The sequence below is a fragment of the Drosophila miranda genome, chromosome XL, assembly GCF_003369915.1.
Source record: "Drosophila miranda strain MSH22 chromosome XL, D.miranda_PacBio2.1, whole genome shotgun sequence".
NCBI classification, from domain to species: Eukaryota; Metazoa; Arthropoda; class Insecta; order Diptera; family Drosophilidae; genus Drosophila; species Drosophila miranda.
In genome coordinates, this window is record NC_046673.1 from 2,822,756 (window position 1) to 2,849,776 (window position 27,021).

Genomic DNA, 27,021 nt, shown 5'->3' on the forward strand with positions numbered 1-27,021 from the left:
GATGGCAGTATGTGCACGATCTCGCATACATACATATAAATGTGCGCTTTTTTCAGCTGCCTGACGTGCGCACCCACGTTGGCCTTCGTGTTCTGCAATGTTTATTATCCACCCACGAGCGAGATGACCGTCTCCTTGTGGGTTCCGTCGCTTCTCCAATGTCCAGTATACTTCAGTGCTTGCACCACGAGTCTCTGCCCGTCTTCATACAAACTCCAAGAACTCTAGCGTCATTGGCTTCCAAGAAGCGAAATAAAAGATGTTGAGTCCAGGAACGTGAGAATTGCGGATAAAACACAATCGCTTATCTTCATAGGTACTTAGGCGTTGGTTGCGTTTTATTTCCTATTTGCAAAAGGAGGTGAATACATTTTATTCTTATATGTAGGTAATATATCTACGCACGCTTCGTCTTTTCTCCCCGCTCTTTCTTCGACTGCTCAAACTAATGTGACCTTCTTGTCTTTTCATAGTGCCGTCCATTTTTCTTCTCTCTTTTTTCTTTATGTATCTGTGGGTATCTGTGCCCTTGCTTAAAACTAAGTATATATAAGCTAATTTTTCTCGACAACATCCCCACCACCGTGAATCAAACACGCTCGTGATTCACAATATGTCTAGCTTTGCCAGCATACAGGTTGGGCGGACTGAGCGAACCTGTCCGTCGCGTCCAGGCGTGACTGCTAGAATAACTCCCTTTTTCCATTGAGATCGATGAAGGTTCTTATCACAGATAAGAACAATGTCCATTTCAGCGAGTGGTGGCACTGGGTGATGCCACTTTGTCCGTCTGCATAGGTCTGGTAGGTACTCATTGAGCCACTTGTTCCAAAATGAGTGGGAGATCTGCTAAGCGATGCGCCATTCCTTTCGAGTTTTCTGGTACTTCTCCTCTTGTGGATGTGGTGTCTGGCTAGAATTGGGAGAACCTAAAAGAAAGTGATTAGGGGTTATCGGATCGTCTGTGGGGTTATCCAGAGCAATGTGTGTAAGCGGTCTGGAATTTACTATGTTTTCAGCGTTACACATTAGGCTATACAGTATGTCTTCTTTCAGGTTTTTGTCATGCAGCGCGTGTCCTATGGCCCTCTTCACACTGCGTACCAATCTTTCCCAGCACCCACCTGCATGGGGGTTTAGCGGGCAATTAAACAGCCATTCGATCTGCTTGGTTGACAACTCGTTCGCTATTCTAATGTGATCGAGGTCCTGTAATTCTCTTTTCAATTCACGCTCAGCTCCCACCAAATTGGTACCATTGTCAGATCGGATTCTTACTGGTCTTCCACGCCGCGCCATGAAGTTATGCAATACTCGAAGACACGTATCTGTTGTCAGGTCCCTGGCAATTTCCAAATGAATTGCTCTTATTGTAAGGCATGTAAATATGCATATCCAGCGTTTCTCGGTACTCCTTCCTCTTTTTTCGACTGCTCAATAAGCTGACTCTCTCGCATCGCAAAATATGTGTAGTTCAATTGGTTCCCCAAAGAACTCTTCTGCGTTACATCGGGGTATCCTCATCTTTCATGCTTGGCTTAGGCTGCGCAACCAACATTTCCATTGCTTTATATCGTCGCCCTCAACTGGCTGGTCCCACTCTGTTCGCCTTTGCCATATTGACTGCAGAAGCAGTTTAGCCATCAGGGAATATTCGGCTAGAATTCCAAATGGGTCAAACACAGACATAACCACTCGCAATACTTCTCGCTTAGACGGTATTCTTGATTCTGAAAAGATTGATGCGTCAATTTTGTTAAACGAAAGTGAGAACCCGAATTCGTCGCTGCGTGTACACCAGTACATTCCCAGGACCTTTTGATAATGCGAAGATTCATCCCTATCAAGAGTTATGGGTTCAGCTACTTGTTCGTTACCAAAAACCTTGTTGAAGAATTTCGAATTGGACACAAACTTTCTCAGTTCGAAGCCTCCCTTTTTGTGAATGTGAACTATCTCCTTCACGACTCTCACAGCCGATTCTTCGGATGAAAAACAATGCACCAAATCGTCCACATAATGGTTTTTAATAATGGCATTCACCGCATCTGGATACGATTCCTTAAATTCAAGTGCGTTTCTATTTTTCACATATTGAGCAGAGACCGGTGAACATTTGGCTCCAAAGGTCATGACCTGCATTTCATACTCCTTCATCTCGTCGCCTGGATTCTTCCTCCATAGTATGCGTTGGGCACATCGATCCTCCTTTCGTATTATGACTTGGTGGAACATTTCTGCTATGTCAGCACAGACTTCAATCGGTTTCTGTCTGAACCTCATAAGAATGTCCGTTAAGGATTGATACCCGTCGGGGCCAGTCATGAGCATGGAGTTTAACGACACTCCATCGACTTCTGCAGCCGCGTCGAAAACAATTCTCAACTTGCCGGGCTTGTTAGGATTTAAGACCCCAAAATGAGGCAGGAACCATTCTTTTTTCTTGTCCACTTCCAGTTCATTGCTTGTGATATGCCGAATGTATGACTTTTCTTCGTATGCTTCCATCAGGTCGCAGTATTTTTTGTGGTACTCTGGATCATGTATAAATTTTCTTTCCAAGGACAATTGTCTCTTTATTGCCATTTTCTTGCTGTCAGGCAAGACGACGTCATCCACTTTCCATAGTAATCCCGTTTCAAAACGGTCACCAATACGTTTTGTCGTGGTTGATAGCAATCGGTTCGATCTCTCAGTTTCTCGACCTTCTACGTGGTTCTTCACAATCCGCACATCCATTTCCGAATTCGTGATGTAGTCTCGCACCAACTGTTCAATGTGCTCGTCATTGTGTTTAACCAGATGTACGGCCTTTACATTACTCATGGGTCCTGATTCTCCGCGACATTTTCCATACGCAACCCATCCCACATTGGTTAATGCAATGGCTGGCCCAACGTATCCCATAGATCTCATTTGCTTTGGAGCTATCAAATGTAGGTTATCTAGTCCGATTAGTATTTCAGGTCTAGCATTTCTATAGCCTTTCACAGGAATACTCTTTATGTGTGGGTATTGCGAACTTAGCTCAGACATCTTTACGGATTGCTTCGACAGCCGTAAATCCTTAATAGTCCTTACTCCGTTTAGTGCATAGACCTTGCCTCCACGTTCATCAGATATTCCATTATTAAATCGGCTGACCAATTCCGTTGATGTCTTTTCTCCAAACCATTGCAATGTCAGACTTTCTTTGGGTCCATGTAATCCTAGCTCGTCTGCCAGGCTTTCATTTATAAGCGTTACTGAAGAACCTTCATCCAAAAAGGCGTGGCACCTCACTATTTTATTTTTAGCATGAAGATTAACAGGCAATATCTTAAACAAAATCATTGAGCTAGCCTCATGCGTTGCTGTTCCTGTGAACTTTACTTCCTCGCCTGGTTGATTAACTGATTCTGCATGGAGCAAACGGTGAATGCGTTTGGCACATCCATCAAGTCCACATTGGTGATGTCGTCTACATTTTTGACTACGATGGCCGTACTTTAGGCAATTGAAGCATAATTTTCTTTCCCTTACATGCTGCCATTTTTTTTCAAGTTCTAACTGGGCAAATGAGTTACAGTTTTCCAAGTCGTGTTTCCCATTGCAGGCGGAGCACGCCTTCATGGTTACAAGTCCGATGTCGTTTGCATGGAATAGTCTCGACTTTTCCTTCTTTGGCTTGAACGTCGCCTGATCGTCAACCAATCCTGCGTCTTGCACTTCTTCGGCCAATCCCTGAAGCCATAGACTTAAATGACGGATCGATTTTTCATCTCCTAGTTGCTTGGAATGGCGTGCCCACTCCAGTCTCTGTTGCACTGGCAACTTTAAGATTAACTCCTCCATTAATGTTGGGTTTTTTAACTGCTGATGTGCGTTAGCTGCTTCTAAGAATGAAGCCAAGTTTTGTACCTTCATTTTGAACTCTACTAATTGTTCCAATCTCCCTTCGCGAATGCTCGGAAATTCTCTAACGCGACTAATCTGGCTTTTTACGAGTTTCTCCGGTCTACCAAAATTTTGTTTAAGGGTCTCTAAAATATTTGAAACGTTAGAACTGTGAATAAGCAAACATTCAACGGTCTCCCTAGCCTTGCCCTTTATTGCCTTTTGTAGGCGTAACAAATTTTGCCTGTCACTGTATCCGTACTCTGCAGTGGTCATAGTGAAAGCTTCGTTGAACATTGGCCACTCTTCGGGAGCACCATTAAACTCCGGTAGATCGTACAATTTTCTTTGCGTTTCCTGAGAAGGAACCGGTTGCCTTGGTGATGAGACTGCGTCTGATATCACTGAGGGCTCAGCCGTGGTTGATTATGGTCCTGGCTCGCCAGTTGTCCTTCCACTAATACCAAGGGATCGCAGAAGTTTATTAGTTTTTTCCATTTGAATTTGATTCATCCGCAGAACTTCCATTTGGAACTGCTGCATTTGCATTGCATTGGCCCGCTGACCTTCTTGCATTTGGCGCCACATCTCCATCATAACGTTAACAACGCCATGTGATTGGGCTTCTTTTGATGTGCCGGCCCCGGCCCTCCATATTTGAGGCTTCACCTTGCGCGGATTCTCTTTCCACTTTTCCCATCTCAACGTTGTCCTCGTCCATTTCATCCGTTGCCCTTAATTTGCTCATTGCTCTGGTAATCATCACCCGCAGACTAACCTTTCCCCAAATCAACAATCAAATTGGCACTTACCAAACAAACCACAATCCAGAAATTTTCACTCGATTTCATCAGCCAACTGCGCACTCAAGCCTCTAGTGGCTGGCCCGCAAGAACTTCGTTGGTTAGAGCGAGATGGCAGTATGTGCACGATCTCGCATACATACATATAAATGTGCGCTTTTTTCAGCTGCCTGACGTGCGCACCCACGTTGGCCTTCGTGTTCTGCAATGTTTATTATCCACCCACGAGCGAGATGACCGTCTCCTTGTGGGTTCCGTCGCTTCTCCAATGTCCAGTATACTTCAGTGCTTGCACCACGAGTCTCTGCCCGTCTTCATACAAACTCCAAGAACTCTAGCGTCATTGGCTTCCAAGAAGCGAAATAAAAGATGTTGAGTCCAGGAACGTGAGAATTGCGGATAAAACACAATCGCTTATCTTCATAGGTACTTAGGCGTTGGTTGCGTTTTATTTCCTATTTGCAAAAGGAGGTGAATACATTTTATTCTTATATGTAGGTAATATATCTACGCACGCTTCGTCTTTTCTCCCCGCTCTTTCTTCGACTGCTCAAACTAATGTGACCTTCTTGTCTTTTCATAGTGTGGCCATTTTTCTTCTCTCTTTTTTCTTTATGTATCTGTGGGTATCTGTGCCCTTGCTTAAAACTAAGTATATATAAGTTAATTTTTCTCGACAACACTTATGTTCAAGGGCTGGTATGTTGGTCAAGTCTAAGTAATTTAATTCAATTAATGGTCGGATTTCACTACGCAAGTTTTCACTAAGTTTGTAATCAATATTGTAAATATTCTGAGTATCGAAAGTTTGCTCAATTGTATCTAGAAGTGCATTACTTATCTCTGGAAGTTCTCAGTTATTCGGATGTTTTTTTTTTGTCTCATTCCCTATTGTGAAGGGATGGCTTTTCGAGTATTATTGTAGTTTTTATTGATATAAGAGTAGGAAATATGTATAGATGATTAATTCTTAATTGTTTCGCGTCGCTTCCTCTTTTCGTGTGGTTTTTCGTCGTGACAATCTGTCGATGATGATCTATATGCTGACATCGATATAGATATCGATGTTGATGGACTTGCCGTGCGTATAACAGCACCGTAGGGTTAACAGTTTCTGTTAACTAGCAGCCCGTCACAGTCGGCCTTTCCTGACAATTCGCAGCGTCCCCGCGAGATCTTTGGGATGAGTCGCCTTCCATATCGTCATCTTCATCTGGATCATCGGGTGGGAGTTCGCACCAGCGTTTCATCCTTTCAGATGAATACACCGACTTGTAGTGCCTTTGCTTCGGGGAAACCAAAACAACTTTAGAATCCGAATAATTGTTTTCTCTGAGATCATGTGGCCGGACTTGTCGTGACATTCGTTTAGAATATAGAATCTTAACTGCTTTGGCACAGCCCATAATAGCTTGCTGTCATATTTGCGAAAAAGGCGATCTTGCTCAATCACTCACTCGTCGTTCTCAGATCTCTTATCGATTTTCATATCAGCTACAATTTTCTGGATTTTCTCATCTTGTAATTGTATAGTGAATAGCCAATCAGCTTCGTCGATGATGGTCTTTGAAATTTTCATGCATGCTGTTTCCATCTCATGTGCCTCCTCAAATGGAGCTCGTCTTAGCGCGTCAACGTGACTCATCTGTGTTCCCGCTCGATGAATAATGTCTATCGCAAATTCTTGAATACGCAACCATCACCTTGCAATTCGGGGTATCAGATCTCGCTTCTCCATTGATGTCTTCAGGGCATTACAATCGGTAACAACTTTCATTCTCTTACCGTAGATGTAGTATTTGAATCGCTCCAACGACTCGACGACGGCAAGAGCTTCTAGCTCGTAACAGAATGAATCTGATCTCTCAGCTTTATTTTACGTGGCGGTTCCTCAGGGAGGGATTTCAACCACGGCGTCTAATGTTTATTTGCAGCTTAGCCTCGATTAGTGCGATATATATACATATATCACGCCATCGCGCACCACCGCTTCATACGCAGGAACCTGGTACAATGCGCCAGTTAGCGCCCCTAAAAAGAAGCTATAGCTATGTACATAGCGACTCTTCCGGTACCAATTGAAAGTATCCTGGTCGGGCATACAATCCCCCTTGGTGAGGGGCGAGGTGTATCTAACACGTCTTCCGATCTATGGGTCTCGGCACCCGGTTGAGAGCGCAACTCCACGAGGAGCCTAGCGGCTCTCCCCGCGTAACGTTTGGGTATCAACCACAGCCACCACGATACTCCCACTAGGGGGCCGACCTCAATGTGCAGCCTTGGAACTGCACAACCCGTGGTACCGATCTTAAGGACTCAGCTCGATCCTCCCTTTTAGCCCCGACCGGCCTGGATAGGGAATCCACCCAGCCCGTGCGCCGCTTGCGCGTTCAGCAGCTGCTGTCGCCTGGAGAACGCCAGTCCGGCGAACCCGTCGTTCGACGTGGTGTGTAGAACCGGCGACGAGTCGAACAACATTTTGACGGGACCCTTGAGCCGTGTATAAATTGCTAGCAATACAAATTTCTCGTCCCATTGGTAATCATCAACTACTTTGTGGACACGATCGATGGACCGGTTAACGGAGATGGCGTCATCGTCGCTTGGGTCAAACACCTTTGCTATTTCTTTGACCGATGCTTGCCTAACGTTTTTGGTCGCCTGTCCACCAGGGCTATTGTCGTGGAAAATCTCTTGGGTAACCTCTTCTGTGATTTGCTGCTGCTGATTAGCTGTTGCTGATGCCGCTGTTGCCTCTGCGTTTTGAATTTGCATGGTAACCAACTGAGCCATCATATTCTTTAGCTCCGTCATTTCGTGTTGCATACGTGAAATCGCCGCCGATTGCGACGTCAGCGTCTCCTCATTTTGACTAGTGATTCCAGCTCCTTGTGGCATCTCTACGTCTTCCGATTTTTCATACTCAATTAGTCGTTGTATTAATTCGGCTCTGGACCCAGAAAGTGCCAAGTTCCTCTCTCGTATAAGGAACCTCAACTGGTCCCCCTTAAGGTCCGCTATTTTCACCATTTTCCTTAGTATGCTTGTCTCTCTCTCAATGACTTTGTCTTCTTTTAAGCTGCACGCACAAGAAATTCCTTTTGCAAGTGTGCGAGCGAGACAACTGATATGTAGGTATTTCACAATGACGCTCAAGATCTTTGTATGTACATACATATATCGACAGGCTCACACAGATTTCTGATGCAATTTCTCGAAACTCTTTTTCCCAGGTTCACTAAGATTCCTGATCGCTAAACTTTGAATCCGTCTGCCACGTAGAAAAGGAACACATCCGTAATTTTCAATCTGCCTTGTCACATAGACCTTTGGGAATACAACCCATTGCAAACTTCTCACGCCGACGATTCTTGCCGCTTTTCTTGAGTTTCTCTTATAACTTTTCCGCTCTACACAAAACCAACTCTAATGATCCCACTTCTGAACTGTGAAGGGATGGCTTTTCGAGTGTTCAGGCCAGCAGTAGACAATTTCCGGGCACTGTGCCAACTCCGTGCGCCCCGGTCCCAGCTCGCTCTCACGCGCTCGGAGGGGCGCTAAGATCCACAAACCACGATCCACACGGCGCTCACGGCAGCAAAAGCATCATAAGGCATAGAGTTAATTAGTTACGATTTCACCCCCGCTTCAAACGGCCGCTCTACCGCGCGACCCCCAAACGCCCCGGCTTTTCATTTCTCGCGTGACGGCTACTAGTAGTTTTTCACTGGATAATCAATTGCATCATTGGAGAATTGAGCTTCGACCCGCCCCACTACAAACATTGGTCCTTCGAGCCGGATCTTCGCCTGCACAAAAGGAGAAGTCCACTCCAGCAAGCACCGGCGGATAATTACCAATTTCCAAGATAAGTACGGATCCCCCATCTGCCCATCTCCAGTGGCTCCTCTCCTTCTGGTCCCAGTCGGCTGGACATATTCATATATACATACATACGTGCCGCTTCTTTTCTTCCACCGTTCTACCGACGGCGCCATATTATCGGCAATTCCGGGCGTTCTCCGCTTCTTCGAGTGCTCCTAAACATCCAAATTCCGAATAAAAACGGTCGCGCTTATAGTTCCGTTGTCGGTGCAACCAATTGTGCCGCAGTGAATTTAAAATAATTCACCCGCAGCAAGCCTAATTTTATCCGCCCACTAATACGCCAGCCCCCGTATACACATACACATCGGCATATGTACATGTACATATGTATGTACTCACCGCTCTAGCTCCAAAAATTAAACCCTACCTCGTTCTGCCAATGCTTGTGGTCTCCTACTTTTCCAAAGGTTTAATTTGATCCGAGACAGCTCCTGCATTCCGCCTCCGATCCAGTGCTTACATTCATATACATATGTATATCTGTCTGTAACTACCCTACAGTACCAGCAGTGAGCGATGACGAATGTCATCTACAATGTCATCTAGGCGTTGACGCCAGCCAAATCGAACCCCTTGTTATACCCGATATTCAAAATGAGTATTGGGGTATATTAGATTTGTGGTGAAAATGGATGTGTGTAACGTCCAGAAGGAGTCGTTTCCGACCCCATAAAGTATATATATTCTTGATCAGCATCAATAGCCGAGTCGATTGAGCCCTGTCTGTCTGTCTGTCTGTCCGTCTGTCCGTCTGTCCGTCCGTCCGTCCGTCCGTCTGTCCGTCCCTATCAACGCCTTGTGCTCAAAGACTATAAAAGCTACAGCAACGATGTTTTGTATTCAGACTTCTGTGATATGTCACTGCTACAAGAATATTTAAAAACTTCGCCCCGCCCACTTCCGCCCCCACAAAAAGCGAAAATCTGTGGCATCCACATTTTTAAAGATACGATAAAACCAAAAACGCAGAATCTTAGAGGATGACCATATCTTCCAGAGTGCAAAATCTGAACTAGATCGTTTGATTATTATAGCCAGAATCAAGAAAACAATTTCATTCTTTCTCGCTCTGTCTCTCTCTAACACACAGGTTTCAAGGTCTTTTTTTCCAACTGCAAAATATGAGTTCAAGGATCTCAGAACCTATAAGAGCCAGAGCAACCAAATTTGGTATCCACACTCCTGTGATATCGGACCTTGACCGTTTTGTGTCAAAATTTCGACACACCCCCTTCCGCCCCCGCAAAGGACGAAAATCTGAGGCATCCACAAATCTCAGAGAATATTAAGGCTAGAGTAACCAAATGTGGTATCCGCACTTCTGTTAGATCTCACTATAAAACGTATATCTCAAAATTTCGCCTCACCCCCTTCCGCCCCCACAAAAAACGAAAATCTGCTGCATCCACAATATTGCAGATTCGAGAAAACTAAAAACGCACAATCATAGAGTATAACCATATCTATCAGATTGGTGAATCTGGATCAGATCAGACAGTTTTTATAGCCAAAAGGAACAAATCAATTTGCAGCGTTCTTTCTTCGCTTTGCATTTGCTATTTGCAATCGTCAAATTGTGCGCAAACGAAGCGAAAGTGCTGTGAATTTGATTATTATCAGGTAAGTGCAGTGTTTAAATAATTAATAATATGTGTGCGCGCGTGGTAAATAAAGAAAATCTCAATTGTATAAAAAGTCAAATTTGTGAAAAAACTGTGTTCAAATTATATTAATGTTTCGCTGCATTCACATTATACTTTATTCTTCTCGTATGCTCGGGAATAAAAGAAGAATAAAGAAATAGAATGTAAATACGTATTAGCGAATTAAATTTTTATAATCTGCGGTGTGCACGAAATTGCAATTTTTGAGCAGTCCAGCAGCAAAACAAACAACAATAGAAAAGCAACAAAAAGTAACCCTTATTTGTGCGGCTTGTCTCGAGCAGGTAAATTTTTTTGCGCGTGTTTTGTTTTTGTTGTTGGAGGAAATGAACAGCCCACCGCTGACCTACAGTGAACATTGTTGAAACAAACAACCGTTTTAAAAATCGAACAAATTCTTACTTTTTATGCAATTGAACCAAATTAATAGTTATTGTACATATATGTATATAATATATAATATATCCATATTACTTCAGCGGCGGTGAAGATGAAAATACCCAACGAGCCAGCAGAAAAAGTTATTCGGAGGGCTATTCACAATATTAAGAATAGCTATTTTCAAAAGGGCGCAAGGGACAAAAAATACAAAGCTCTGGCATCCTTAGACAATAATTAATAATAATTTTTAATAAATAAAACTAATTGGAAAAATAAACAATTGAATGTATTACTTTTTTATATTAAGTGCATGATTTTTCGGCAACGCTCGATGACAATGTCATCGATTATGCCCTAGGACATCTCCATGTTAAAGTAAACAGCTCAGCGTATGGCCGGTCATCGACTATGTCATCGGGGGTAGTGACGCGGTCATCGACGTGTCATCGATGTCCCGTACTGCAGGGTAATATTCCTACCTCTCCCAGACACCAGCTGAGCTTCCGTGGCTGACATATGCACAGGAATACAAACATATGTGTAAGCACATATTCTTGCAGCCCCCTGGTTTATTCCGTGCATGCATGCCGTGCAAATTAAATAACTGCGGTAGCGGATTGCGTTTTTAAAAAGTTTTTATTTAACTTCTAAGTTTACAGATATAGATTTAAGTTGAGGGTCACAAAGGATTCCGGACAAAGGGTTTGCGCGATCTTAATTTTTAGCTCGACTTTGCGGTGTCGCTTCTGGATCAAGACTGACTTGAACTTTTTGATCTTTGCATCGTCGATCCCTTTCGGGAATAGTTTTTCTATAAACATCTCAATTGATTTCGCCATCCCGAGTATTGGATTTCGTCATCCAAAGAGAGAACTGTAAAATGCCCAAAGTGCAGGATCTGCAGAAAGCCGGGTGTGAGATTGTTTATGAGAAGCCGGGTGTGGGCAAACATTGTTTTTCCATTTAGGCGAGTGTCAAAGATTGGGATTGTGGCGGGAGCCATTAAGATTGTACATCTTAGAAATCAATTAGGCGGAGGCCCAAGATTGAAATTGTTTTCGATTTAGAAAGCCAAAGATTGTTTACAACTCGTATAAAAGCTCAATAGAATTGGGTACGTTAACTTGCATGCATGGTCCATCGTTTTTTTTATTTTAAAAATACATACAAATTAAATAACTGCGGTAGCGGATTGTGTTTTTAAAAAGTTTTTATTTTACTTCTAACTTCACTGATATAGATTTAAGTAGAGGGTCACAAAGGATTTCGGGCAAAGGGTTTGCGCGATCTTAATTTTTAGCTCGACTTTGCGGTGTCGCTTCTGGATCAAGACTGACTTGAACTTTCTGATCTTTGCATCGTTGATCCCTTTCGGGAATACTTTTTCTATAAACATTTCAATTGATTTCGCCATCCCGAGTATTGGATTTCGTCATCCAAAGAGAGAACTGTAAAATGCCTAAAGTGCAGGATCTGCAGAAAGCCGGGAGTGAGATTGTTTATGAGAAGCCGGGTGTGGGCAAACATTGGTTTTCCATTTAGGCGAGTGTCAAAGATTGGGACTGCGGCGGGAGCCCTTGAGATTGTACATCTTAGAAATCAATTAGGCGGAGGCCCAAGATTGAAATTGTTTTCGTTTTGGAAAGCCAAAGATTGTTTACAATTCGTATAAGAACTCAATAGAATTGGGTACGTTAACTTACACATATAAAACAACACACGATTCCATACGTACGGCATATATTTACTTACGCATTTTTTTGAATGTAGCATTCTTGCATAGCTAAATATATATATAGTTAAATATGCGACACTCGAGTTTAAGTTTTAAAAAAGGTTTATTTATTTACTTAAACTTAGCGTACTATTGTTAGTTAGTTTCCCCGACGATGACTAAGGTCAGATGTCTTAAACGGAATTAACTTGGGTGAATTCTCCGACGGTGTCGCGATTGACGTTTGTCTTGAACAGAACTGAACTGCCTACTTAGATGTAGACTATTTATATTACGATGCTCGGATTGGGATTCGGAGGCATTGGCTTCGGCTTCGGCTTCGGTGATGGAGTACGTGACTCGATCGATGTGTGGGAAATGCGGCTGTATGTGCCTCGATCGATATGTGGGAAAGACGGCTTTTGATGAAAGGCTTCCGCTGCGTATGATCAGTGTTGCATTACTTGGGGGTGGCTGAGAATATGGCCTCCTTGGTTTTGTGCCCAATTCTGATTGGTGAGCTAGGATGGCGTGGTTTTTGAGAATCGATTAGTAATTGATCTCTGGAGGGTGGCGTGATTCTAGTGCGGCTGGATACGCGGCATCTATTGTTTTATGTTCGACTCCTAGCTTAGGGTGTTTGTTTACATTGCCGGCTATCGGCTACAAGTGGTCCACTTCGAGCGTGGGATTGTTTATGGGATTCGAGGCTGAGGGTGTTGGATTTTTTATAGTATGTGGGTGCAGGGTAACAGACATAGATAAGGGTATGCGGAGCATGGACTATAGATATGTCACTATATATATATTGTATATAAAACGGTTACTCCGTTTTTTTTACCCGCTGTTTCAATCTCGTCAAAAGGGGGGGCTCGTTAATCCAAGCCACGATACCTAGCACGATACCTGCCATGGGCAGATCCGACATTTTACGAAAGCTCACAAATAGATTTCCTGATTGGTGCCGACATCCTTCCATCCATCCTCTTGAGCGGCTCACAGACGAACATCTGTGGATCTCTCCTCGGACAGGAAACCATTTTCGGGTGGGTTCTTACAGGCCCAGTGCCAAACACGGTACAAGGCAGGGTCGCATCCTTCTCCACGCAAGTTTCCACCGTGCTAGAGACTCCGTTAGACCAACTCCTCACAAAGTTTTGGAGATGGAGGACATTCCTACTAAAATAGTAAGCGAGTCAGATTCGTTCTGCGAAAGAAATTTCCTCCGAACTACGTCGAGAACGCCAAGTGGGAAATACGTCGTCACGTTACCGTTTCGCGACCCAGATCATCTCAGATCAGATCTGGGGTATTCAAGGGCAACCGCGCTGGCCCAGTTCCTAAGAAACGAAAATCGCTTGATAAGAAAAAGTCCCCTACAAGAGCAGTACGACACCGTGATCCAAGAATACCTAGAGCTTGATCACATGACAGAAGTTCCTCCGACTCATGGGTCCTCAACCTACTACCTTCCGCACCACGCTGTCTTCAAGCCTGAGAGCACTACCACGAAGGTGGTATTTAACGCATCCAGCCCGTCGACCAACGGTGTGAGTTTGAATGATCTTCTGCACGCCGACCCGGTCCTCCAATCTGACTTGACCCTCCAGATCCTAAAGTGGCGTTATTTCAGGTACGTTTTCAACGCGGACATCACCAAAATGTATCGCCAAATTTGGGTTGACCCGAAACACACCCCTTTCCAGCGAATATTATTTCGAAGCAAGGAGGGACACATCCGCGACTATGAACTTAAGACCGTAACCTTCGGAGTCAATTGCGCTCCTTTTCTTGCCATCCGAGTGTTGCAACAGCTAGCAAGCGACGTCCAGTCCAGATTTCCGAAAGCAAGTCGCATTATCCGGTCATTCATGTATGTCGACGATGTCCTAGCCAGAGCGGATTCTACCGATGAGGCTCGACTAACGATCCGCGAGTTGCAGGCCGCACTTAGCTCTGCAGGTTTTCCGCTGCGGAAGTGGACTTCAAACCACAAAGCCATTCTGGCAGGATTTCCTCATCTTCTCCACACCGATTTTCTGGAGATGGATGAAGAGAGCACGGCTAAGACTCTCGGGATTCGCTGGAAAGCGACTTCCCGGCCAGCGGTAAAAGTCGAACATCACGGGTTCTGCGATGCATCCGAGAAGGCTTACGGTGTCGCCATCTACGTTCGCATTGAGTTTGACCGTTTGGTCGAGGTGCAGCTTCTCACAGCGAAAACGAGAGTCGCACCCGTGAAAACCGTGTCGCTCCCCCGGTTAGAGCTTTGCGGGGCAGTGCTTATGTCCGAAATGGCGGCGGCTATCCTGCCGAATATGCCAACAGCAAGTACGAGCTGCTATTGCTGGACCGATTCCACCATAGTCCTCGCCTGGCTGGCAAAGCCCGCGTGTCACTGGACCACGTTCGTGGCCAAGCGAGTGACTAGGATATCTCAAGCGACCGATATTGAGAAGTGGTGCCACGTTCCATCCGAACAGAACCCCGCGGACTTAGCCAGCAGAGGCGTGCCGTTACAGGAGCTGGTGGAGAACCAACTCTGGTGGCACGGACCAACTTGGCTGCAGAGGCGCCGATATCAATGGCCGGCACCAGTTAGTAACTCCGCCGTTATGACCTTAGAGCAGCGAACTGTAAAGGTCCATTTCGTACTCAACCCAGCCGCAGACTTCCTCGAACGATTCTCCAATCTGGAGAGAGCTCTACGAGTCCGTGCATATATCCTGCGCTTCACCAAGCGCTGCCGGAAGTTAGCCACCGCGCAAAAGAGCCATCTTACGAGCGGCGAAATTACCGAAGCTGAAAAAACTCTTATCCTAGAGACGCAGCGTAGAGAATTCCCCGAGGAGTATCGCTGCCTAAGCGGTAAGCGTCCAACGCCAAGGTCAAGTTCTATCCTGAACATGAACTCTTTCCTAGCCCGTCATGGGTTGACCAGAGCATGCGGCCGTGTCGCAGGCTCTGAAGTGCTAAAATATGACGAACGACATCCAATCATTCTTCCATATAATAGTCGATTGTCTCGACTTCTCGCGCAATTTACACACCGGATACCTCTTCATGGCGGCAACCAATTGATGGTGCGCCTCATTCGATCAAAGTATTGGACTCCAAAGGTTTATTTTTTATTTTATTTGTATATATATATTCCTAACGCGACAGTATTTCTACTTTATGTTAATGCGCTAGTCACATGGAGTTCACATAGTTGTGTGCTTTTAAGCAGAATGATTTTCTTATTCTAACATTTTTAGTATGACTAATATTTTTATTATTATGACTAATATTTGTATTATTAATACTAATACTAATTCTAATTTTTTTTATTTTTTTTTTTATTATTATTTTTTATTATTATTATTATTATTATATTTTTTTTTTTTTATTTATTTTTTTTTTTATGGGTTTATCAAGTGTTTTTCTAATTTCTCCCTAAATTGCGTTGCTCTACTAATATTTTTAATATTGAAAGGTAACTCATTCCATAACCGAATAGCATTTGTTAAAATTGTTTTCCTGAATTGGCAAGTTTGTACCTTATGGTTACCAGATTCAACGTTCTTTTTGATGAGGCAAAGGTTAATTTATCATATAAGTAGCTCGGCTGTCTGGTATAGATTATTCGATGTAGAAAAATAATTGTTCTGTACCCTATCCATGTCTTTAAATCCATTTTGAATATTTGTCTTGCTAAGATTGAGATATGATCGGTTCGTCTCTTGTTATATATGTAGCGGGCAATGTTGTTAAATGTTACTTTTAGTTTTTTTTGAGATTCAGCGTCACAATTTCCAAATATTTCAATACCATAGAATAAGGTGGGTGTCACCTTCGATTTCAAGTTTTGAATAGGCCATCGTATTTAGTTGCTTCTTGTATATAATTACACATTTACATTTATCTGGATTAAGTGCCAGACCATTACGCTTCGCCCAGCTACTCACATTGAACAAATCACTGTTACACACACTTATACACTCGTCAATTTTACTCAATGGACGACTAACATACATTTGGACGTCATCCGCATACATATGACTTTTACAATTTAACAGGACGTCTGGCAAGTCATTCACATATAATGAGAACAAAAGCGGCCCAAGAACTGAACCTTGAGGCACACCACGTGTAGTGCTCATCATTGAAGAAATTCTACTTCCACTTACTACTACCTGTCTTCTATCCGTTAAATACGATTTTAATAGCTTTATAGCTACCTTACTAAAATTGAAAAAGTTAACTAATTTACTTAATAAGATTTAGTGGTTAACCGTGTCAAATGCTTTACTGAAGTCAAGTAGTACAATAGCGTCACATTTCCTTCATCTTGTGTTAATCTAATGTCTTCCGTTATATTTACTATTGCCGTAGTACAGCTTCTTTGTCTTCTGTAACCTGACTGTTTGTCACTTAGTAGTGCATTGCTATCAAGGAAAGTTCAAATTTGTTGTGACATTAATTGTTCAAGAACTTTTGACAAAAACGATAGAATTGATATAGGTCTATATTCATTTTTTCCTTTAGGGACCGGGGCTATTTTCGCAAGCTTCCATGTACTTGGAAATATTGATTTTGTTAAGACAGTATTGCAAATATAAGTCACATGTGGTAACATTTTCGGAAGTAAGATTTTTAGAAATTTTGGATGTATTTCATCCAGTCCGATTGCATTTGACTGAATTTTAAGCACAGATTCAAGGACATCACACTGACTGGCACACATGAAGCTAAAGTTATTATCACAGGAACTATTCGGTATATTGTCAAGATAATGATTATATGCTACTTCAGGTACCCCGTTTATCACAAATTTTCTATTTAATTCATCTATGTCTACATCAATTTTGGTGTTATTTGTCCTCTTCCCTATTCCCAAGTCTTTGAGCTCCCTCCATGTCCTTCTTGTTAATATTGCACTTCGAAACCTTACAGAATAAAAAGACTTTTTAGCTGTCAGTATTAATAGGTTGGTTTTTTTCCTTAAAGTTTTAAATTCTTGATACTGAACAGACGTTCTGTAGCGGTTCCATTTGTTATATGCTTTGTCCCTTAATGATATATTGTGTGCAATACATTGATTGAACCATGGATTTTTCATTGGTGCAATCTTTAATTTACGCAGCGGTACGAATTTTTCATAAAGACATGTTATGTGAGCTCGTAGTTGTTCTACTTGAGAATTAACATCATCCATGTTAAATATTATATTCCAGTCATATGTATTGAATTCGTCATTAAGTTTGGTAATGTCAATGCTATTAAAATTTCGGTACCATATGTCGTCGTCAATCTTTTTACAATTAAAATCATAAGTCGGGAAAAGTAGGTCGTGTCTGGAAAATGTTGGGACAGATAACTGATCATAAAGAACGATTTATTCTTTATCATTGACAAAACAAAGGTCCAATAATGTACTTGCAGTGTTTGAGAAATGTGTTGGTCTACTATTATTGACTAGATGCAAGCCTAACGATGCCATCGCTGACTCCATATGTCGTTCCTTCAGTATATTGCTGTTTAGATCCCCGATTATAATTACGTCAGTATAGCTTACAGATAGGTCTGAAATTGCATCAATTACTTGTTGGTAGATTGTATTGCGGTGTGGTCTGTACAGACAGCCCAATAGTAATTTAAGAGAACTGTTAGAGGCCGATAATTCTATAAAAAGGTATTCTATTGCACTTTCTGGAGGGTGCTTGCATATTAATTTGGATTTGAGTTTCTTGTTTATGTATACAGCAACACCCCCACCATTTCCTTCCCGATCAGATCGGTATAGATCAAATCCGGTACACTAAATGACATTATCACATAGATGCGGCATGAACCACGTTTCCGAAACACAAACTACATCAACATTCGATTGTTCAAACATATGTATATCGGAACTCATCAATCTTACCATACAGACTCTGAGCATTTATATGACAAATATTTATGCCATCTTTTTGTTTAGCCAGCGTACGAATCAATATCCTACTATTCGTTGGAAGTCTATTCATATTATGGACCATTTAAAAGATACTAAATAGCATATTAGCAGCACACGCAATATACACAAATCACTTATAACTATATAAAAACATAAAACCTTAAACTTCAACATTATATTACTATGGCTAAGGAAAGTTTTACTAACGAAAAAGGTTATTCTGGTCTGTCTCAACTGGCCTGTTACCTGCACCTGGATCAACTGCTGCAAGCTCATCCTCGGAAGTATCCCGCAATGTTTGCAGGTCATGCATGTTATCCACTCTAAAAATCTCTCCAGCTGGATGCTTCTTAACATGCACGATCGCCCGACGAGTGAAAACAGCCGATAGTGCTTTTCCTTTTTTCATTTTCATCGCCTCTTTGAAAACAGCCAGATTCTCTTTAGACAGCTGCTCATTAATATAAAACGCAGCCTGCGAGTCGAATTCCATTAGGTCCAGTGATAGCAGTTTTTTCGATTCCCTGCGATAGTTGCCAACAGCTCGCAACAACGCCGCCTTCTCTCTCACACTCTCTAGTCGCAGGATTATCACTGGATCAACAGCTGTTCCGTGAGTTCTCTGTCGGATCCTATGTCTTTCACCCTTGTGAGGGGTGTTAGGTTAAGGGCAAAGCACGCCTTGTTGAATCGGACCTTCAACATTTCACCTTCTTCAAAGGGTATTCCATGAATACGGAGATCACACGCAATGTCCGCTTTGGCGCGCTCAAAACATTGTGTGCTTAGATCTGTAACTTGCGCACGTATTTCTTGCATACCATGTACCTCATTTTTGAGTTTGATAATTTGCTGCTCCATTTCGTGGATTACCTCACCCGCCTTTTCCAATTGCAGGACACGTTCAGTGAGATTCTTCACATCTACTGCCATACCAAGAATTTGATTGGTCATAGCTGTGAACTTTTCCTCCATGGCCTGCAATACACCCTCAGACTTTAACGTATTTCCTCAGAACTCTTCGACCCCTTGAGATCAGTTCCAGATTTTTCTCGCAGACGTTTTGAAACTGGAGCCATGTTCAAAACGTTTTTCCGTTACGGTGCTGCTTCCTCCCAACGACCTGGTTCGCAAACTAGCCAGCGACAGCGAGAGGTCGGACATAGACCTATTAATAGGTTGCGATGCCAACGCTCACCACACTCAATGGGGGAGCTCGAACACAAATGTAAGGGGTGAGTCACTTTTCAGCTTCATCCTTAACTCAAATCTATTTATTTGTAATCGGGGCAACGACCCCACTTTTATAATTAAAAATCGACAGGAGGCTATTGACATCACCCTAGTGTCTTCCAACCTGTTAGACATAGTCAAGAGTTGGCAAGTCCTTGATGACCACTCTTTCTCTGACCACAGATACATCGAGACCACACTATCCCTCGAGTGTCCGAAACCTAAGGACTATATTAATCCCAGGAAAGCCAACTGGGAAAAATATAGCTCAGCCCTGGAGGACTTACTCCCCTCCAAAGCACCATCATGCCCTGACACAAAAGACGACCTAGATCGCCTAGTGAACAGGTTCACAGAGGCATGCAACAAAGCCTTCGCGGCAGCGTGCCCCTCTAGCAAACCTAGGGGGAAAAAGAAACCCCCCTGGTGGTCAAAACAAATAAACATCCTACGTAAAAGCTGCAGGACCCTCTTCAACAGGGCCAGAAGCGCGAACGAGGAGCCACTGGGCAGACTACAAAATCAGTCTGTCACTATATAAAAAGGAAACAAGGAAAGCAAAAAGAGCCTCTTGGCAAAAATTTTGCTCGGAAATTGAGGAAACGTCAGAGGCCGCAAGGCTTCGCAAGATTCTCTCAAAAACTAACCCCTCGGTAGGGTATCTTAAAAGGAATGACGGCACGTGGACTAACTCCAGTGAGGAGTCCCTGCACATTCTACTAGACACACATTTTCCAGGGTGCACAACCATCGAGACGGCACATCTTCCAGGAGAGGGACCGGTAACCTCGATGGATCACATCCTCACAATACGTAGCATATGCTGGGCAATAAACAGCTTCAACCCGTTCAAATCGCCAGGCCCAGACCAGGTAATCCCGGCCCAACTTCAGAAGGCCGGGGATACGGCCATAAACTGGCTACAACGTATCTTCAGGAAGATACTGGCTGTGGGTACAATCCCGCGAACATGGCTTAAGGCAAAGATAGTCTTCATTCCCAAAGCTGGGAAAGCCTCGCACTCAGCTGCAAAAGACTTTAGACCAATCAGCCTATCGTCCTTTCTCCTCAAAACCTTTGAGAGACTCGTCGGGCTGCAACTGAGGACAACTATACACCCTCAGTTGCTGTCAGGCGCACAACATGCCTACCGGAAAGGAAAATCCACGGAAACGGCTCTTCATGAAGTGATCTCAGCGGTAGAGAAATCTCTGCATCACAAAGAGTACTCACTCATAGCCTTTCTCGATATTGAGGGAGCTTTCAACAACGTTGTACCGGGCGCCATTACAGAAGCCCTGACTGACCTGGGGGTGGACCGTCACTTGGTGATGCTCATTGATCAATTGCTCACATGCAGGACGGTGACATCATCGATGGGATCGTCCGCCCAGTCAAGGTATGTCAACAGAGGCACCCCGCAAGGTAGTGTCTTGTCTCCTCTTCTGTGGAACATAGCAGTCAACAAGATTCTATGTGACCTAGAAGGGGGGGGCTGCAAAGTCGTGGCCTATGCGGACGACGTTGCGATTATCTTCTCGGGGAAATACCCCCAAACACTGTGCGACTTAATGTGCACAAAGCTAGCGCAACTGTCGGATTGGACAGAATCGCGCGGTCTGGGAGTAAATCCCTCAAAAACGGAACTCGTACTATTCACAAATAAATACAAGGTCCCGCCCCTCAATCCTCCAATACTACAAGGATGCAGGCTCTCCTTTAGCGACAGTGACAGTTACTTACGGTTGGTAATTGACAAGAAGCTTAGCTGGAACCTGAATGTCAAAGACAGAGTGAAGAAGGCAATGACTGCACTCTACACATGCAAAAAAGCTATTGGGCTAAGATGGGGTATGATCCCAAGCATAATCCAATGGATATATCAAGCTATAGTTAGACCAATACTACTCTACGGAGTTACGGTGTGGTGGCCGGCCCTATCAAAAAGGGCGATCACCAAGCAACTGGGCAAAGTCCAGCGGACTGCCGCCCTATGCATCAGCGGAGCTCTTCGCACCACCCCAAATGATGCGCTAAATGCCATCCTATGCCTACAGAGCCTTGACCTAGCAGGAAAGGAACGGGCAGAAGCAGCAGCAATACGTCTAAGAGACTCAGATCAATGGGTGACACTGTGCATAGGTCACTCAGCCATATTAAATAATAGCAGTACCGTCCCCTCAAAAACAGACTACCAAGTTCCAAGAGAGTACACAGACACTCCCTTCGACACAATCATCCCTCACAGAGACGAATGGCTCGAGGGACTCCCAGGCCCAGATGGGGCCATAAACATCTTCACAGATGGATCAAAGCTGGACGACAGAGTCGGAGGGGGAATCTACTCTGAACAGCTAAGCATAAGGCATTCCTTCAGACTCCCAGATCATTGCAGTGTCTTTCAAGCGGAAGTCATAGAAATCAGGGAGGCTCTAGACTGCCTACAAGCGGCTGCCGTCACGGCAACCAAGCTAAACATTTATAGCGGCAGCCAGGCTGCGATCAAATCGCTAAGCGCGATTTCCTCGAACTCGGCCACCGTGGCAGACTGACGCAAATCTCTGCACGAGATGGCTCAGCAATTTGCTATTAGCCTGATTTGGGTCCCGGGCCACCGGGACATCGAGGGCAACTGTATAGCGGACGAGCTGGCCAGATCTGGCACTACAATCCCCCTTCTCCACGACAAGCAGGATATCTGTATGCCAATGGCCACCTGTAAGCTCATTTTAAGGGAGCAATACAAGCGACTAAAAAACGATATGTGGCAAACAGTGCCACGATGTCGCACAACTCGGCAAACATGGCCGACTATGGACATGAAGCGCACCTCCGAGCTCCTCAAGTTAAGCAGGAAAAGGTGAAGCGTAGTCACACGTTCCCTCACGGGACACTGGCTAATAGGCACCCACGCTAACAGGCTGGGGGCCCCACATAACGATTTTTGTCGCAGCTGTAGAGACGAGGAAGAGGAGGAGACAGTGGAACATCTGTTCTGCTCCTGCCCAGCTCTCAGCAGAAGAAGGCTACAGCACCTGGGCTCAGCCTTTCTACACGACATCTCAGAGATGTCCAAACTATGTCCCAGGAGGATAGCGAACTTTGTGAGACCATCTGGATGGGATAATTGCTGACAGGAAGTCTCACAACGCAGGAAGGAAATGATCCTATGCGGTATCACAACGGGCCGAAACCGGCCTAAGTGTGACGGGTTCCGAGCGAGCCCGGCAGCCGCCTCAACCTAACCTAACCTACGGTGCTGCTTGAAATACTGCTTTATACTGCTTGATTTACTGCTTTGCCGACTCTTTACAATGCGTTGCCAATCACTTTGCTGTCTGCAACCTGCTTGCAACCTTTTATTGGTTATGGCTACGTTATTCTCTCAGTGACTCCGAAAGATCAAATGCTGGTTTACTGAGAGTGGTTCAGAACAATAACAAATATTCTTCTTCCACAGCACAACCAATAACAAATATTTTTCCACTGTATTTTATTAAAATTGGCGTTGTAGCGTTAACTTCAATTATTTCCACCGTCAATTGTTGTCTTTCAATGCGGACACAGTTTATGATGTGAACAAAACACTCTGTTTAATAAATAATAGTGTATCACTTGAGTTTTTCACGATTTTTTTCCTCTGTATGTTGTACACGACTTGCTTGCTTGGCGCCTGAAAGACAGCTCCAAAGGTTCAAAGGCTTATGAAGGGGGTTGTGAACTCCTGCAAGGTCTGCGTTATTCACAAAAGGAGGTTGCAAACCCAAATGATGGGAGATCTTCCAACTGAGCGGTCGTCCGCTCCGGACGGAACTATACAGGGAGAGCGTGTCTGATCACGAAGGGGTATGTGTGCGTATTCGTGTGCTTTTCCACAAAGGCGATACATTTACATTTACATTCTCGCCGCCTTCGCTCGGTTCGTCGCAAGGCGCGGATGTCCACAGCATATCCATTCAGATAATGGAACAACTTTCGTTGGTGCAGCAACCCTGCTTTCCAGTGACTTCCTTGACGCGTTTAAGGACTCGGTGACTGATGCGTATAGCCAACAGCGGGTTTCGTGGCGTTTCATCCAACCAGGAGCTCCACATATGGGAGGTCTATGGGAAGCCGGAGTGAAGAGTTTCAAAACTCTCTTCTACAAGGCCACGTCCACTCGGAGGTATACGTTTGAAAAGCTTTCTACGCTGCTCGCGAAGATTGAAGCGTGCCTCAATTCCAGACCGCTCTCACCGATGTCCGACGATCCGACGGAGTTGCTAGCCCTCACTCCCGGGCACTTCCTTATTGGGGGATCCTTAATGAGTACGGCCGAACCCGAAATAAAGAGGAACCTTAACTCGATCATCAATCGGTGGCAGCATTTAAAGGCCCTCAACCAACAGTTCTGTCAAAGGTGGAAGGAGGAATACCTCAAGGAGCTCCACAAGCGGACTAAGTGGCAGACGCCGACGCCAAATCTGCAGGTTGGCGATATGGTGGTCATCAAAGAGGATAACCTGCCGTCCAACGAATGGCGGCTCGGAAGGATAACTTCCGTGTATCTTCTCCTGCCTGTAGAACCCCGTAGCTCCATTCAACAATAACGTGAATGTGCACTTGTCCCATTCACAGCTCCGTACTAATACTTCCTCGACTTCTCTATTCCATCCTAGTTTCATCCTCATCCAGACATGGCCCCACGGATCCGCGCCAGCCGCACCACCGAGAGCCGTCGTGATCGAGGGATCAACTCGTACCGTTGCCGGGTCTGCCGAGGAGTTCATCCGTTACGGACCTGTCACCATTTCCTTCGCCTGAGCCCTGAGAAGAGACTCCGAGCTGTCCTTATTAATAAATATTGCGGGAACTGCAACTGTGTGGCAAAAACCACCACACTGTACTCCACATACCCTTGTCTCGTCGTCCAGTCCGCTCGGCCTCAGGAGCATCGTCTCCATCTACAGCGCCCCACGTCAAAGGTCGAGTCCCGTTTGCGCATCCGCACGCCTATCCGACAGCTGAGCGATTCCATCCAGGCGCGTTTCGGTGACGTGAGGCTTGCCGATGAACAGTTCCATCGATGCTCAGGCCAGCAGTAGACAATTTCCGCGCACTGTGCCAACTCCGTGCGCCCCGGTCCCAACTCGCTCTCGGATCTCGGATGGGCGCTCGGATCCACAATCCACGATCCACACGGCGCTCACGGCAGCAAAAGCATCATAAGGCATAGAGTTAATTAGTTACGATTTCACCCCCGCTTCAAACGGCCGCTTTGATATCGATATAGATATCGATGGTGATGGACTTGCCGTGCGTATAACAGCAACGTAGGGTTAACAGTTTTTGTTAACTAGCAGCCCGTCACACTATATTGTCTAAACTATGTCTTAATGTTTCTGAATTGTCAATTGATGTTTTCGATTTTTGATGTTTTAGCGGTGTCAACCGGATGGGAGGGACTTAGTTGATCTAAGGCTATATCGTTGGAAAAAATCATGCTAGGCAAAATGGTTTTTTATCACTTAATTGGAAACTTAAATTTTCAATATTATTTGTTTATTTCAATATTATATGATGTTCATAAAATGATAATTTTAACTTATACTTCAAGAATGGTCTAACCAATAGCAATTCTTCTGAAATATATTCATCTGGCATAATATAAAACAAAATCATATTTTAATGTCATGATAGGTTATGTGTAAGTAAATTTTTCCATAATGGAATGGTAAAAGAGTATATTTTTTGATGTTTCGGAAAGGTAATGTTAAAGCTCTCACAATATTAACGGCGCCGCCCGTATTCGTCGCTGTCTTCATCTCTGGGAGTTTTTGGTTTCATTGATGATTTGGTGTACTTTTGCTTCTTCAATCTCACATACACTTTCACGCAACGCCAACTCTTGCATCTGCAAAATGTATCCCATAACGAATGTTTTTGCCGGAATGTAGAAAGTTTTCTGAAGTTGCATCAATAATTCGGTTGTCGAACATGCCTTATCAAATGTTCTCAGAAAGTTGGTTTTAAATTGGTCATAATTTTTTGAAGTGTCGAGCCGCATGAATGTGTCTGCCTCTGAATTTGGTGCCATTAATAAGCGCATCGTAGCTTGTAGGCGTTACTTTCATCAACAGCAGAGCAAGCGCGCCCTAATTTTGTAATCCACAATCCAGCGTCTTGGTCCCTCGGATTCGAGAATGGGACCATTGCATTGAGCAAAGCCCTTTTGGTAATATTCTAATAGCGGCATCTAACTCTTCTTCTTCTGGTATGTCGGCGTCGTTTTCCAAGTTGAGGTTAGGGTCGGCCGGAATGTCGTTGTCAGCCGAAATTTGGTCGGAACGGAATGGCTCGCTGGATCGGGGACATAACCATTCTCCTACGCGAGTTTCTGCAGCTGCCGCAAAGTTGCGTTGATCGAGTGCGCAATTTCTTGCCCGTCCATCCAGTTCAACACCTGCTGCTTCTCAATGGCAGTGGGGAAAAATAACACGTGTGGATTCTAAGAAGGTTGCAACAGAACAGATTATTCATTTTAATGTAAAGGTCTTCATAACACAGGTTGTTCATGGCAAGTAGATACATATGTGGTACATTTGTATCAGGGGTATTCCTTATTTAGTTGTTAGATGTATTGTCAAATCCAACACTCCTTTTCAATACAGATATTTCTAAATTGATTCATTTTCAGTAAAGACAATTCTTATTTGTTATATGTATTCAGACCTAGCATGTGTGTAAACCTCTCATGTTTAATTTTACAAAGATTCTTTGTTAGTAGGTCTGCACTCATTTGATCAGTAGGACAATATTTCAGATCGATTACATTACTACTATAGATTTCGCGTACATAATGATATCTTATATCTATCCGGGCATGATAAACCGGATTCTTAACCAAATTCATAGCGCTAATGTTATCCGCACACCATTTTTAGTCTTCTGATATTTGAGTTTAAGATGCTTCGTTGTATTCAAGTATCGTAAGATCTGCTTTGCTGCTGCTAAATGCTCGTTGTGTGGGTTGGTATTGTGTTGCGATAGCTTACATGGGGAATGTAAAATATCGAGTCTTGTCGAAATAGCACCATACATAAGTGAGCCCACTAGGGATTGGTACTCGGCCTGGTCCACTGGATTGCATGACTCGCTGTCACATTTGCCGTGGAATCCTGGAACCAACGGCACTGACGCAGTACGGCAGTCTATCATGTCATACTTCTTTAAAAGCTGCAAAAAATGCTGCCTTGGGTTTATAATGATAGCGCCAGTTAAACCATCTCGCTCAATACTCATTGTTGTGTCCAGGAAAGTGAGAATTGCGGATAAAACACAATTGCTTATCTTCATCGGTACTTAGGCGCTGGTTGCGTTTTATTTCCTATTTGCAAAAGGAGTTTAATACATTTTATTCTTATATGTAGGTAATATCTACGCACGCTTCGTCTTTTCTCCCCGCTCTTTTATCGACTGCTCAAACTAATGTGACCTTCTTGTCTTTTCATATTGTGACCATTTTTCTTCTTGTCTTTTCATAGT

General features: G+C 43.9%; 1 protein-coding gene across 3 annotated transcripts; it reads right to left on the reverse strand.

Moving 5' to 3' along the window:
* Nucleotides 1-304: 304 nt before the first annotated feature.
* Nucleotides 305-27,021, reverse strand: LOC117187284. Of its 3 annotated transcripts, none has more exons than XR_004472029.1 (4): nt 26,922-27,021; nt 4,689-5,134; nt 406-1,730; nt 305-345 (listed from the first exon to the last, which is right to left on the reverse strand). XR_004472029.1 is itself a non-coding variant. In XM_033389645.1 (2 exons), the coding sequence occupies exon 1, from the start codon at nt 4,171-4,173 to the stop codon at nt 1,528-1,530; it is 2,646 nt and encodes an 881-aa protein (XP_033245536.1). In that variant the 5' UTR covers nt 4,174-4,520; the 3' UTR covers nt 305-345; nt 406-1,527. The 3 variants fall into 3 exon arrangements, 1 of the variants encoding a protein (XP_033245536.1); XR_004472028.1 differs by lacking the exon at nt 26,922-27,021 and adding an exon at nt 5,195-5,554; XM_033389645.1 differs by lacking the exons at nt 4,689-5,134; nt 26,922-27,021 and having other exon boundaries at nt 406-4,520.

Bases quoted from the DNA above. Each gene is read 5' to 3' on its own strand.
- LOC117187284 (XM_033389645.1), bottom strand. From the start codon at position 4,173: ATGTTCAACGAAGCTTTCACTATGACCACTGCAGAGTACGGATACAGT.